Genomic DNA, 15,112 nt, shown 5'->3' with positions numbered 1-15,112 from the left:
TCTCAAGGATATAATTCCGTTCTCCCTCCTTTCTTTACATCTTCTCTGGGAAAAACCAGGTAATGATCTGAGATGCCCGAGATATCTAGACGTTCGCTTTTCGTATCACTTTCCTTGTTGGAAAGGTATAACGTTGAGGAGATAGGAACATGTACCGAACATCCGGGACCTACTCTGCCATTTTGGCTGAGTAACGGTACATGAACACGGTCTTTTGTGCCTATGTAAATTAGTCATTGTGTAAAGCTGTGTTTATACCCATGAGTTGCTCATCATCAGACTGAATTAAGTTATGTGTGCAATTCTAGAGAACAGCGAATCATGCGCATGCTCAGCAGGCAAACACGACGGCGATTTAGTACACTGATCATGCGTGCGATTCATGTTTCTGCAAAAGCGATTGAGTATAGACCACTTGGCATGTGACGTCATTGCCCGGCATTTAATATGCGCGCGCATTATGGCAATTTCCATTGTTCTTTGCCCTGCAGTGTGCGTACGCATCGTAGTTTGCTAAGGGTTTGCTAGTAGTTTGCTAAGCCCGCCATATTTCATATAGACGAATCCAAATACACGCATTCCTACACCTGACTAGCAGCCTTTAGTTGGGTAGCCGTCGACTACAATGCCTCATTTCAAATATATAGTTTTAGTTTTGATTTTGGTTTTGGTCACGTGGTTTCCTATTGTCCTGCCTAACCACTTGAATCATAAGATATCGAACTCATTGTTTCTACCTTTTGTTTAAAACCGAACATTTGTGTCAGTCAGTTTCGGTTTTGGTTTCAGTTTCTTATAAGTGGTGTGGATCGTAAAATTATTTGATTTGAAGTTACCTACTCTAAGTATACAAAAGAAATGTTTAAATTTCGCAGTGCAATATTCACGAGCAGAGAAGTCGAACAAAGCAGTCTACATTTGAAAGCATTGATTTAGTTTGAAAGCATTGACTTGAGACTACGAATTAGCCTAAGCTGATTTCACTGTGAAAATATATAGACCATCGAAATATTTCCACAGACATTACAATAGCCACTTGACAGATTATGACTTCATTGTTATAAACACTATTATACGCAACTCTATTTATGGGCATGTCGCATGACGGAAGATCAATATCATAGAAAGCTGGTTTAAACTAACTTTTATTCAATTTATTTATTGGAGAATAGAGAGAGAGAGAGATAGAAGAGATCGCCAGGGAAAGAGGGTATGTGTGTGTGAGGGGGAGGGGTAAGGGGGAAACAGAGGGAGAGAGCATTGGAAGTGGGAAGGGAAGGAGGGGGAGAGGGGGCTCACGAGTGGAGTGGAATAATTGGGAAGAGTCGATAACGAGTGTGGGGAGGGCGGAGGAGGTTATATATAGGTGGGGGAGGGAACATAGGTAAGAGGTATGGGTTGTGCTTTCCGGGGAATAATCTTATTCATAATCAAATCATCTACATCATCATGCATCGTTTACATTTCAGACAAATAAACAAAACACCCCCCCCCCCACCCTTCAATATATGCACATGATTTCTACATGTAGGCCTAGGCAGAGAGTAGTTATTCTTGAGAGGGCACTCACCATGCTCACCTCATTTGCATGGCAAAATTACCCGTCTCCTCTGCAGCCAATTTGGTTTCGCTCCATCGAAATCAAGCTGGTCACGGAGGAGACTACTTTCCTTTGTGTTTGTTCATTTGTGTATGGAGAGCCCTTCTTGGAGTCCGTTTGGACTCAGGCTACGCTCTCAGCTAGAGTCCGACGCTGCATTGTACTAGAAACACCTTCTCTGTGAACTCGCTAGAGCAAGGAAAATAAAAACTGGTTTCATTACTATCTGTTTTGAGCTTTTTTGCAGGTCTGCGACCATGGTGTTACCACAACTGTCTTTGCGTCATTAACATGTGCTGGAGTCTAGCACAGGTCAACCAAAGTCCCGGATTTTAATAAGACAATAATGATTGACACACACACCAGGAAGTTTCTCATCCAAAAGAATGAGAAAATTTAAATTCTCACCATTTTGGCCGTTTCTCATCAAAATGTCCGTTTTCTCATCCAAAACTTCCTTTAGTGTATTAAGTTAGCTTAGGCCTATTGATCCTAAATTTGCTGGTAGGGTAAAACTCGTTTTAGGGGGGTGTTTAAAAAAGTTGGCCACACATGCGTATAGGCCTGCATTATCATACTTGAGTGTCCCTCCCCCCTCCCCGGTGAAATTTGAGACTCATTTGGTCACCGTCCTAAGCGTCCTTGCCCACACGAGTCGCCCAGGAGTAGGCCCTACCCGGCATTATTAATTATTATTGTCTGTCCAATTAACTTAGACACCCAGTTTTTGTTACTTATTTGAAAAAATATCCACTTTCAAGGAAAGTCATGAAAGAAAAGTGTTAACATTCGCTGAGACCTAACGGGATTTTTGTGTTTCCAAAGCATTGAGTGAGAGTTTACCAGAAATTCTATTGAAATTGGAAGGTTTTTCTCAACACTTTAAAAATAATCCGGTAGAAGTTGGGTACCATTATTTTGGAAGGTCTCATTATACAGATTTGTAGGTATTGTGATTTTGGATAGTGAATGGATGAATAGTAAATTAATTATACTCCTCACCAAAAACATTTTATAAAAATGAAAAATATAATTCAGTTCATAAAATGCAGACAGTGTTTCTTATTGGTATATTTATTCTTAGTGTATTAACGCAGTGATCCCAGTTGTCCCTCAACCAATTACAACAATTCGGCGCGGTATTTGAATCTTGTTCTGTGCATGCTTTTGGCTTGGCCCAATTCAGTATCGAAGTTACGTAATGTTACTATGTCAACGGGATCACGCGCTAGAGTAATGAACCACGATCGAAATGATCACCACATAAAGTATATGGCACTCGAAGGCATACCAAAGTAGCGTGATCCGGTAACCAAGAGAATTACGTAACCACTTCGATGCTGAATTCCAAGAAAATACAAATTGTATGCCCTATGAATGTTCTGATGTTATTGGTGAGGAGTATAATTCACAATACACTCCAGACGCACAGTAACTTGCCCTATCATTTGTTATAATGCACTAACTGTGACATCTTTTGAGTTATAGAGGTTGTGCATGAAATTATATTGATTGGCTCCAAACAAAGGATTTGAACCGGTGTCCTTCACAGAAATCCACAGTCCATTCAATCAAATATTGTCATCAACCTATTTGATCTTAGTGTATTTGTTATGCGTGTGACGTGAGACGACCTCTCGCGGTGATTGCAAACATGCTTTTGTTGAATGCATTTGAGTAGACCGCCATTATTGTGAATTAGTAAAAGGATCAAAGAAAGAGGGTGTCATCACTGATCAATATGCATGACTACAATGTTCAAACACCCCTTACTGTAAATAGATTATCCCATCAAAAGTTTCAAGTCATTAGGAATATTCGGCTGGACCCAGATATCTTGCTGTAAATCGGTCAAAATTGAATAAAAGTAGACAAGGAAGAATATTTTTTCATTGCTTTACTAATAATTTCTGTTAGGTCTGGCCGTGTTTAGCAACTTTTCTTTCATGACTTTTTGCCAAAGTGAAAACTTTTCGAAATATATCCTAAAAACCGGGTGTCTAAGTTATTTGGACAGACAATAGTGGTTAGCCTCCCTAAATACAGTCGCGTATCGTGTTGTCAATTATCGTTACTTGTGTCCATGGATATGACCCCATGTATAAGTAGTCTTCATAGAATTCACACAGTCTATGCCATGTCATTTACGGATACAAAGAGGATAATAATGTTGAGGGCGCCCATAAAATCTTACACCGTCTACACAATGTTCCAAGGCAAAGTTCAGTTTAATATTTACTCATCGTACAAATACAGACGTTTTATTATGTGATGATGTTGTCTGGATGGGTGGACAGTTGTCACACTGTGGAAAAACAACAACCGGGAATCCGCATTCATTTACAAATAGCATTAAATTAGTATCACATAGTGGCCTCCGTGCAGTGGAAAACCTTAATTCTTTCATCAAAAAAGAAATGAAAATGACAAAAAAACCGGATCCACCTGTACGCCTATAAAATGGGCACAGAAATTTGTCTCAAATATGAATGAATTTTAAGAAACATACGGGATATGATGAACCAATGACCTGACGCCATGATAGTAGGATCTATTAGTCGTTTTATATACAATGTATATACCGTGTTGTCATAATACCAATATTTGACATAATATATAACGAGTAATATTTAGTATTGTAAATATGCAGTTCATATGCACAAACGAACACTGATCTTTATGATATTCAGGTTGTTGTACATCTCATATAACATGTCATATAGGAGGTCATATGTGTTGACCTTCTCCTATTGTATTTGTTCATATGTGTATGGAGAGGATTAGCGCCATTAAAACTCCATCAGTATTTGGGCGTAGTTCAGTGAACTCACCAGATTGCTATTCCAAGTACTTTGATAAATACAGATAATAGGAAGATTAAACGAGAACTTACCTTAGTTCGAAGTTTGATCCTTATTTTATGAAGATATGGTGAGTGGAGGAATAAAATGAGAATAGAAACACCGCGTGCGAATCAGCCTTGAAAGTAATGATGAGGCTAGCTTGATAATAATAATGTAAAAACCAAACAGGTAACCTCACAAAAGGTGTGTTGTCTTGCTTATTGCATATTTATGAAGACTTGGGTATGGGAGGGAGGGCATTTTATTCCTCCACTCACCATATCTTCATAAAATAAGGATCAAACTTCGAACTAAGGTAAGTTCTCGTTTAATCTTCCTATTTTATTTCGATATACGTGTCGAAATAAAAGGAGACTTTAAAGCAAGTCTAGCCTCATAGCACAACAACAAACTGAAAACAATGGTAAGTTTTCACCAACAACAAGTCTTTAATCATACATGCAAAAGTACATCAGAGTATTGTCCTTCTTGGACAACTTGTAACATCAACCATTACCAATTTTTTGCTTGTTTATACACAATACATGTTTACTTTTTAATAAACATAGTAAGAGCCTTGGGCTACTTGTAGTTTCTTTGTTTTCTTTACGTGTCTTACTCCAACACAGCATTAGCAAATTCACTTTGTTTCACAACAGGCTTATTGTAATGTTGCTGGAAAGTTTTTTCCCCAGACCATCCTGCTGCAGCTAGTATATCTGTAATAGGTACATGTCTAGAGTTTGCCGCAGAACAAGATGCTGCTCGTGTTGAATGTGACTTGAATACCTCTATATTGACACCTGCTGCTTTCATAGTACGTTTTATCCAGCCTGAAATAGTGTCCTTAGTAACTTTACCATGTGGCTTTCTAAAACTAATCAGCAATTGCTGCTCATCTCCTCTTAAACTTTTAGTAACCTTAATATAGTGCTGTAGCACTGAAAGCACACATACACGTTTATCTACATTATATGATTTGAACTCAATTTTCATTCCTACATTACCAGGCCTAGATTGTTTAAGCAATTTTGAGCAATAAAATGTTATGTCGTTACTGTGAACCACCATGTCTTCTAAATTTAACATGTGAAGTGTCTGTACTCTTTGCCCTGTAGTCAATGCCATCAGCATTGTAAGTTTGAATGTCAAATCTCTCAAACGCAATTGATTGGTTGGATGTAGAGATTTCAAATAATTCAACACAATTGTGACATCCCAAACTTCACTGTATCTTGGTAATGTAGGACGAATTTGAAATACACCCTTAATAAATCTTGTTATTAAGGGATGAGTACCAACTGTGTGAGCTCCTGGTATAATAAGAAATGTAGATAGTGCACACCTACATGTATTCATAGCACTATAACTTAAATTGAAATTGCTGAACTGTTCAGTAAGAAAACTGAGAACAGGGCCTACATCCGATTGCATAGGATTAGTGCCCCATCTACTGCAAAAGTCAAGCCATCTTGTAATATACACATGGTACTGTTTAGCTGTTGAGGGTCGCCATGATTGCTCAATAATGAGCAACGCCTCCTGCGGAACTCCTTGCTCTTGCAGTGATCTCCGGACAATCTGCAACACAAAAGGCGTAATTTATGAGTGAGTGGGTGTTTTACCCTGATATGGGCTGAGAGATGACACCTTTGGGCAAGAGAATGGGCTGGGCAACCAGCATGTGCAATACTTTAGCAAACCATGGCTGAGTAGGCCATTTAGGGAGTATAATAATGCCTTCTGCTTTTTCCATTTCTATTTTCTGGAGGCAAGTATAGATCAAACAGAATGGAGGGAAAGCATAAAAGAAAAAATTTCCCCAATTGACTGTAAATGCATCAGTCGCTTCAGCATCTGGGTCAGGTTTCCATGATATGTACTTGGTTACCTGCTTGTTCAGTCTAGATGCAAAAAGGTCAATATCTGGCTGACCTAGCCGACTGCACAGTTCATCAAAAACACCCTTGTCCAGCATCCATTCCGTTTGATCTTGGAATTTGCGGGACCTTTGATCTGCGATTACATTATACTCTCCGGGTAAATAAGATGCGGACAGCCACATATCATGCTCAATGCACCACTGCCATAACTCCTTTGCCAAAGCATTGCACCCAGTTGAACGAGTACCCCCCATATTATTGATGTAAGTCACCGCTGTTTGGTTGTCACATTTAACATGAACATGTTTGTTTTTCATTTGTTTACAAAATGCTCGCACCGTAAAAAATGCAGCTAGCAACTCCATGGTGTTAATGCCTGATGACTCAAACAACTGCTGTTCCTGGGCATTCCATTTACCACCAATCTCATCAATACCATTTGTACCACCCCATCCTAAGCCACTGGCATCACTTTCAATCTGTATATCTGCATTAGGTACCTGAACCTGTGCCCTAGTTGTTTCCTGATCAATGTTGCAAATCCACCAATCCAGATCATTTCTAGCAGATTGTCCCAAAACAGTTTTTGCCTCAAAATTTCCAGCATTATGCTTGTGAGATACAATTTTTTTTTTTTTCAAAGCTCTGTAATGCAGTTGGGCATATTGAACTGCAGGGGATGCTGCGACTATTTTCCCAACAACTTCAGCTATTTGTCTAATGCTTGGTTTTTGTTTACGCAAGAGTTCAATACACCTGTTCTTAATATCAAGTCTCTTGTCTCCTGTTAATGACACTGTCATGTCACTTGAGTTTATCACAAAGCCCAGGAATTTAATTTGTTGTGTTGGCTCAAATATTGATTTTCTTGGGTGAATAATAAACCCCAGCTTAGACAAGACATTGGCTGTGTGGTGCACTGCCTGTTCTGCTTCCTGTTTTGATGGAGCAATAATGAGGGTATCATCTATGTACCCAACAATACAGTAACCTAGGCTCCTCAATTTGGAAAAAGGTGGTTTTAACACTTTGGTAAATAGCCTTGGAGCTGAGGAAAGTCCATTTGGTAGAGCTTTATACTGATATAAAACACCATTCCAAAGAAATTTCAGGTATTTCCTATGCTGTTTTGATATGGGTACTGAATAATAGGCATCTTTGAGGTCGATTGAAGCCATGTAGCAATCATGAGAAATTAGCTTTCTTGCAACTTCAAATGTATCCATTTTAAAGTGCTGATAGGTCAAGTATTTATTTAATTGGGATAGATCTAGTATCATACGTCTACCTCCGTCCTTTTTGGGACGTGAAAAAATATTTGACCAAAAATCACCCTCTTCTGGTTGAGTACGTTCAATCACATCCTTCCGTAATAAGGATTTCACTTCCTCATCAATTGCATTTGTTTCCATTTCTGACAAATTATATGGATGTGGCTTAACAGTTTGATAAGGGGGCAATTCTTTAAAATCTAATCTATAGCCTTTAACTGCCTCTATAATCGAAGGATCCGATGTATATTTATACCATTCAGATACACATGACTTCAATCGACCACCTACTATATTTGCATCACTGCACTCACCTACCTCTGCAGGTTTTACTACTGGCTTGGTCTGGTTTGGGTAGAGGGTGCTTTCCCTCTGTTGTACAGTTTCTGGGGAGGCAATGTCTGGCGCCACTGCGGTTGCTGATATCCCTGACGGTACAGCGGTTGCTGGCGGTAGGGTGCCTGCATCTGGGGTGATCTGTTCCCTAAAAAAGGTCCAGGGCGATACTGTCCCCTTCTCTGATGAAAGTTGGATTGGTGCACGCCTTGCGTAGAATAGGGGTGGAACCTTGGATTCTTCCCGAAAGCCTTATATGGCTTCCCCTGTTTTGTGCACATCATGACAGCTTTTTTCTCCTCTGTAATATCTTTCACATTACGTTGGAGATCATCTCCAAACAGGAAATCTGACCCAGTTTGAGTCTGGCACAAGTGGCCATAGGCCGGGTTTAGCTGAGGTTTAATGTGGTCCTTCCGAGCATTGCTCAGTTCATAGTTTGCATTGCACAGCAGTGCAACCACCTCTTCCAGCTCTGATGTAAGCTTGTCATCCCCAATGGAGCGCATAAGAGCACACATTCCACCAGTTAAAGAATTCTGGATTCTTTGTAAGCGTATGTCAAATGCACGTGTCTTAGGAGTCATTGATGCCCAAATGGGCGGATTTACCTTGGGCGATTTAAGCCGAGACAGGTTGGAGGGTGCGATATGTTTTGCAAGTAACTCTGCGATCTTGTTTTCATTCAGTTTCATCTCCAACATGGTATTGATCTCTGTTGTCAATTCCCCATTAAGAGGAGGCCCCACCTCCGCAACATCGGCAAATTTCCTTGCAAAGCCCGTGGGCTTTGCTGCTGGAAATGGGTGTATCTTTAGACACGTTTTGTTTCTCAGACTCTTTCACCAAGTCACTAATAGTGCTCAGCACCTGCTCATTTAGTTCCTCTGGGGCAGCAATATCACCAGTGCTATCATCATAAGCATGAGTTTCACTCATAGCGTCACTAGTCATATCCATGACATCATGTTCACCCCCGCCATAATATCCATAATTTGGATAAGCATTTTCACACTGTTCACCGCTCATTGAGTCGGAGTCATGGTAGATATACTGCATATTACTATTGCTAGCATGATATTCTTTCTCTAGCTTGTCAATTCTGGCTGTAAATTCAGCCTTTTGCTCACGTGAATCTCTATGCATCTGGATCAAGAGTTTCTCAATTGAACCCAGTCTATCAGTTTCAGTATCACCAGTCTTATTAGAACTAGTATTGCCCTGGGGCTGCTGTTTGCCTGGCTTCTTTTTAGGTACAGCCGAAGGAACTGGCAAATCTTTTTTGCTTGTTTTGCCCTCACCACGTGTAGAGCTATGCTTGTTGGCAGCTGCCGATTGTATCGACGCTGACTTGGGCGACATACCTGTCGAATTCTGCTCCGCCATTCTCACGTGCGATAAAAGTGGATGAAAATGATCCTATTTCGCCGTGATAGCGTAAACTATATAAATATCGGCTCTCCGACAATGTAAAATAAAACGACAAAACTGTTTTTGTCAAAGAAATGTGATTTTGGACCGCAAAAATCGTCAAATTATTCGGAGCTCACAGCTTCCGAAGCGATCCCAATGCACAGCAAATGTTTCTCTGATTCGCACGCGGTGTTTCTATTCTCCTTTTATTTCGACACGTATATCGAAATAAAATATGTATTAATGGGTCGAGGCGATTGCATTGAAAAACTAATAAATTATTCATAACAGTTACGTAATCAATCGATAGTGCGGACACTTTTCATTTACAAACCACCAAAATTCGTAATCTTTTAGCGTTGGAAAAGAAACCACGTGAATAGAGTGTCATAGCCCTGGCCTAGGTCTCGTATATATCCATAACTTATCAAACGAATCTCGGAACTCGGGTGTAACTTATGGTGTCATGGAAGTGTGCCACCTACAGAATGGGAAGTGTGCCACCTACAGAAGTTACAGAATGGCAACTTCTGTAGATTAAATTCAGACTTCCGCTCTCCCCATGGTTCATTTAGAATTGGGTAAATGAATCATGAAAGTACTCCGTCCTTCGGAGGGGACGTTAAGCCGTCGGTCCCGTGTACAGAGTGCCATACCTGTACATGTATCTCGCAGCCAGTTTCGAAAAGAGTAGGGTGTTAACCCCTGACTGTTCCCGTCCCGTCCCGGTGTTCAAATGGACCCCAATGGAAATAAGCTTCAATAGAGGCTTTCTTGGGTTATCCAGGGTTGTCAAAACCCGAACAAATCAAATAAAAAAAAAAAAAAAAAAAAATCTACGGCAAAAGTCGCCCGCGTTGATAGATATCGATAATGAACATGTTAGCACAATAGGCTATTATATACGTATGGTTATAGGGCATTATACTTTTGATTATATATACCCTCTTGTGTCCTCCCAGCACAATAGTGTTATGATTGCATACCAGTTCATCTCCACATTTTAATCCCTTGATTTTTGGTTTCTGAACAATAGAGAAACCAAAACTATATATTTGAAATGAGGGTGTGCAAAATTTGCTACATTAGTGGAACCAAGGTTTTTTTGTACCCTTATAATACCCTAGGTAACAAGACCTGAGTTGGTTCCATTTTTTTGAATGCGTCTTCGGCGGCCATTTTGAAATTCAAAATGGCCACTACATTTAGCCTTTTTTTAGTCATATTTTTCTTAACAATTATTTATACTTTTGATCGTCAAAATCCACTAAGAACATAATTAGGGTCATTTTCTAGAATCCAAGATGGCTGCCAAATCCAAAATGGCCGGCAATTGGTCTAAAGTGGTCTGCCAGCTATAAGGACATTGATTTCTTTCCTTTTTGCTGGCTGATTATTTTCACTACTTATGTTTCTGAGAACCCACTGAGAACTAACAACTTAATTTTGTCCATTTTCTCCAATCCAAGATGGCCTCTAAATCCAAAATGGCCGCCTTTTAGTAAATATGGCATACCGCTTTAGGCAATTACTACCATTGAAAATACATGTATCTCGTTTCTGTCAGATATGGATAAGAAAATGATTCTAAACATCTTAAAGTAGTGCAACAACATTGTTTAAGGGGAATATAGGTGCTTTTCAGCTTTCAAAATGGCCGCATTTCAGCTTTCAAAATGGCTGCAATGAAATGCAGAAAATCATGTTTTTGAAAGTTGAAATTTCAATATTGTAATTCAACTTTAGACATTTATGGTAGAGCTGACCTTGAGGCATTTAAATGCCTAGTTGTCATCTATGTTTTCAAGTTCCTCGGTTTGGTGCACGTCTGTATTGGTACACTCTTCATCTGCTCCACAAGCACATGCTTCTGTACAAGTCAGATTGTGTCGTCTGCACTCTGCAGGAACATCATCTGGAGCATTTGCTTATTCCACATCCGCACCTAACAAGCTCGGCAACAGACTCGGGAGCCATTGCAATGTCTGACCGGATATGTACTGGAATGTTATCTGCATCTCGACCATCCTAGCTTGAACGGGTCTGAAATATTTAAATTTACCACAAGGTCTTGACTCCAAACATATGCTTGCATATGCGCCCGCAGAATGTGTTGATGCCACGCACCAGAGGTTTGAGGAATTTTATCAATCCCCCCTGGTTGGCTCTTGAAGCGTTTCCATCTCAGCTGTGTTGGCCTGTAGGTCTGCCTGTAGGTCATTTTTTGTGCCAATGAGCCTGCACAAAAACCTCTCACAGCATGAAACAACACTTTGAGAAGGCATTTCTGCATCACCAAGTTGACTCAGTGCTGTGAGTTCTTCAGGTGTTGCTTCAATAGAGGCCTTGAAGGCAGTCTTTTTGCATATACCTCTGAGATGTCCACATGTGTCGCATCACAATGAAATCCCGGAAGCGCTGCTGCTTTTGATGTCCCAAGACGGATATGTATTGGTTTCAGCAAGATTTTCCTTATGTTGTCACCTGTTCCCATAAGCATGGTTGTCGGTTGTCTGAAGACCAAGAACCGTGAGTCTTCGAAGAGCAAGGACCATAACATCTGTATCTTGGGTCATGATATGGACATTCTTTCCAGCTTCAGAGATCTCTGCTGCATGTAGCATGATTAGAATGTCTGCTTCCTCTTTTGTACTAACACCTGTTGATGGCTGAACATCATTCATGTTGCTTTTCACATGCACACATGTTACAGAGACTACTGGAATCTTCAACTGCAAAACTTTGTTTGCCACATAGATTGTGAGCATGTAGCATGATTAGAGTGTCTGCTTTCTTTTGTGTACTAACACCTGTCGATGGCTGGCATCATTCATGTTGGTTTTCACATGCAGACGTGTTATCGTGTTATAGTGACTATGAAGGTTGCCATGTCATCTTTGATAATTATGGAAGAGAAAAAAAAAGATATAATCAGACGTCGCAAGTTAGGAGTCCAAGAATCAGCCTACATTGTTGCTGACACAACCCCCATCCATGACTCAAAGCTATTTTTGGCTAACAATGAAATTAAGGACTCCCTCACAATCTACCTGGCAAACAAAGTTATGCAGTTGAAGATTCCAGTAGTCACTGTAACATGCGTGTATGTGAAAAGCAACATGAATGATGCTCAGCCATCGACAGGTGTTAGTAAACAAGAGGAAGCAGACACTCTAATCATGCTACATGCAACAGAGATCTCTGAAGCTGGAAAGAATGTCCATTCATGACGCAAGATACAGATGTTATGGTCCTTGTTCTTCGAAGACTCACGGTTCTTGGTCTTCAGACAACCATGCTTATGGGAACAGGTGACAACAGAAGGAAAATCTTGCTGAAACCATTACATTAGCCGTCTTGGGAAATCAAAAGCAGTAGCGCTTCCGGGATTTCTTTGTTTAACAGGATGCACGATGCGACACATGTGGACATATCAAAGGTATAGGCAAGAATACTGCCTTCAAGGCCTTCACTGAAGCAACACCTGAAGAACTCACAGCACTGAGTCAACTTGGTGATGCAGACATTTCTTCTCAAAGTGTTGTTTCAGGCTGTGAGAGTTTTTTGTGCAGGCTCATGGGCACAAAAAATGACCTACAAGATGGAAACGCTTCAAGAGCCAACCAGGGGATTGATAAAATCCCTCCAACTGCTGGTGCGTGGCATCAACACATTCTGGGGGCGCATATGCAAGCATATGTTTGGAGTCAAGACCTTGTGGTACATCCAAATATTCCAGACCCATTCAAGCTAGAATGGTCGAGTGATGCAGATAGCATTCCAGTACCTATCCTGTCAGACATTGCAATATCTCCTGTGTCTGTCTGTTGTCGAGCTTGTTAGGTGCGGATGTGGAATAAGCAAATGCTCCAGAAGATGTTCCTGTAGACGACACAATCTGACTTGTACAGAAGCATGTGCTTGTGGAGCAGATGAAGAGTGTACCAATACAGTTGTGCACCAAACTGAGGAACTTGGAATTACTGATAACATATATGATTACAATAGGCATTTAAATGCCTCAAGGTCAGCTCTATCATAAATGTCTAAAAATTAATTACAATATTGAAATTTCAGCTTTTTAAAAACATAATTTTCTGCATATCATTGCATACATGCTGACAAATTATTCTTAGCCAATTTCAAGACACTTTGGCGGCCATTTTGAAAGGTGAAATACACCTATATTCTCCATAAACAATGTTGTTGCACTACTTTAAGATGTTTACAATCATTTTCTTATCTATATCTGACAGAAATGAGATACATGTATTTTACTCTCAATTATAGTATTTGCCTAAAGCGTATGCCATATTTTACTTAAAGGCGGCCATTTTGGATTTAGAGGCCATCTTGGATTGGAGAAAATGGACCAAATTAAGTTTTTAGTTCTCAGTGGATTCTCAGAAACATAAGTAGTGAAAATAATCAGCAAAAAGGAAAGAAATCAATGTCCTTATAGCTGGCTGACCATTTTAGACCGATTGGCGGCCATTTTGGAGTTGGCAGCCATCTTGGATTTTAGAAAATGACCCTAATTATGTTCTTAGTGGATTTTGACGATCAAAAGTATAAATAATCATTAAGAAAAATATGACTTTCAAAAGGCTAAATATAGTGGCCATTTTGAATTTCAAAATGGCCGCCGAAGACACATTCGAAAAAAATGGAACCAACTCAGGTTTTGTTCGTAGGGGTATTCAGAAGCTAAAAAGCATTGGTTCCACTAATGTAGCAAATTTTGCACTGGGTTACGTAACACCATGTACTACTGACGGGATCGAAGGCGAGCTCACGCTTTTAAGGGACCGATTCAGTGGCGCAGATTATTTCTTTTTGACATGGCGGATGGGGTTGGAAATAAATCTTAAAGTATACTGAATCCAGCACCTTTTGGCGACAGAATAAGTATTTTGAAGCTAAACTGATGAAATATGGTGCAAAAGTGGAATAAATACGCGCTAAGAGCGCGTAAATGTGCACTTTTGGGGCTAAAAATATGAGGTTAATTTGGTCAGAAACCCATATTCAGGTGTCAACATTGGGGGGGTGATTGTATGGCCCACCCCTGGCAAAATATTGGGGATAAATCCCCCACCCCGGGATTTACGCCTATGGACCGATCGTTAATTACGGCAGGGGGGATGGGTGTTTTGGAAAAATATCGACAAAAATATTCGCGCTCCCCCCTCGCGTCCGCTCAAAATTTTCGAATTCTCCCCTTGTTTTCCCGAATTTCTCCATTTAAAATTTAACAATCCCCCCTCCTGGTTCAAAAAAAAAATTCGCGTTCCACCTAAAGACCCAAAACAAAAATCGGGTTCCCCCTTCAAAATGCCCATTCCTCCCTGTCGTAAATAACGATCGCTCCCTAATATTAATAAGAATAAAATGTGACATAGATTTAGCAAATGTTCGGACCTTGTCCATATAGGCTACGGAATTTTACACTTTTTCCTGATTTTTCATAATTTATGAAAAAAAAAAAACCTAAAAGACTTTCACTTTGATAAGGCAACATGTATTCCTTTTACCATTTAAAATATTCACGAAGATTACAGATAGTGTCTTTAACTCTCTTCACGCGACAAGTTTCAAATTATTTTTAGCAAATTCAAAAATTTCAGAAATGTAAATTTTCATGACCATATTTCGAATCAGCCTGAAAAATGCATTAAAATGAGTACAAACAAGCCTAGTATTGGTTCAGTAGTTCTTGAGAAAGCTCTTGATATTTTGAGGAAATATTTCAACAATTGAACTTTT

The 15,112-nt window shown here is 39.9% G+C and overlaps 1 protein-coding gene across 1 annotated transcript; it reads right to left on the bottom strand.

Moving 5' to 3' along the window:
* Positions 1-5,017: 5,017 nt before the first annotated feature.
* On the bottom strand, positions 5,018-8,520 carry LOC140154122 (uncharacterized). Its single transcript, XM_072176728.1, has 3 exons — positions 8,256-8,520; positions 7,916-8,184; positions 5,018-6,024 (listed from the first exon to the last, which is right to left on the bottom strand). The coding sequence occupies exons 1-3, from the start codon at positions 8,518-8,520 to the stop codon at positions 5,059-5,061; spliced, it is 1,500 nt and encodes a 499-aa protein (XP_072032829.1). The 3' UTR covers positions 5,018-5,058.
* Between the last annotated feature and the right edge of the window lie 6,592 nt (positions 8,521-15,112).

This window comes from Amphiura filiformis, chromosome 6, assembly GCF_039555335.1.
Source record: "Amphiura filiformis chromosome 6, Afil_fr2py, whole genome shotgun sequence".
NCBI classification, from domain to species: Eukaryota; Metazoa; Echinodermata; class Ophiuroidea; order Amphilepidida; family Amphiuridae; genus Amphiura; species Amphiura filiformis.
Note: the sequence above shows the minus strand (reverse complement) of the source record. Positions and strands in the feature narration are given on the sequence as shown.

What these genes read in the sequence shown, in the direction of transcription:
- LOC140154122 (XM_072176728.1), bottom strand. Translation starts at nt 8,520, where the DNA reads ATGACTCCTAAGACACGTGCATTTGACATACGCTTACAAAGAATCCAG. An exon ending in GTTTGGAGATGATCTCCAAC is followed by an intron (nt 8,185 to 8,255) that starts GTAATGTGAAAG and finishes AAGCCATATAAG; the next exon opens with GCTTTCGGGAAGAATCCAAG. An exon ending in CAGTAGTAAAACCTGCAGAG is followed by an intron (nt 6,025 to 7,915) that starts GTAGGTGAGTGC and finishes TTTGTGTTGCAG; the next exon opens with ATTGTCCGGAGATCACTGCA.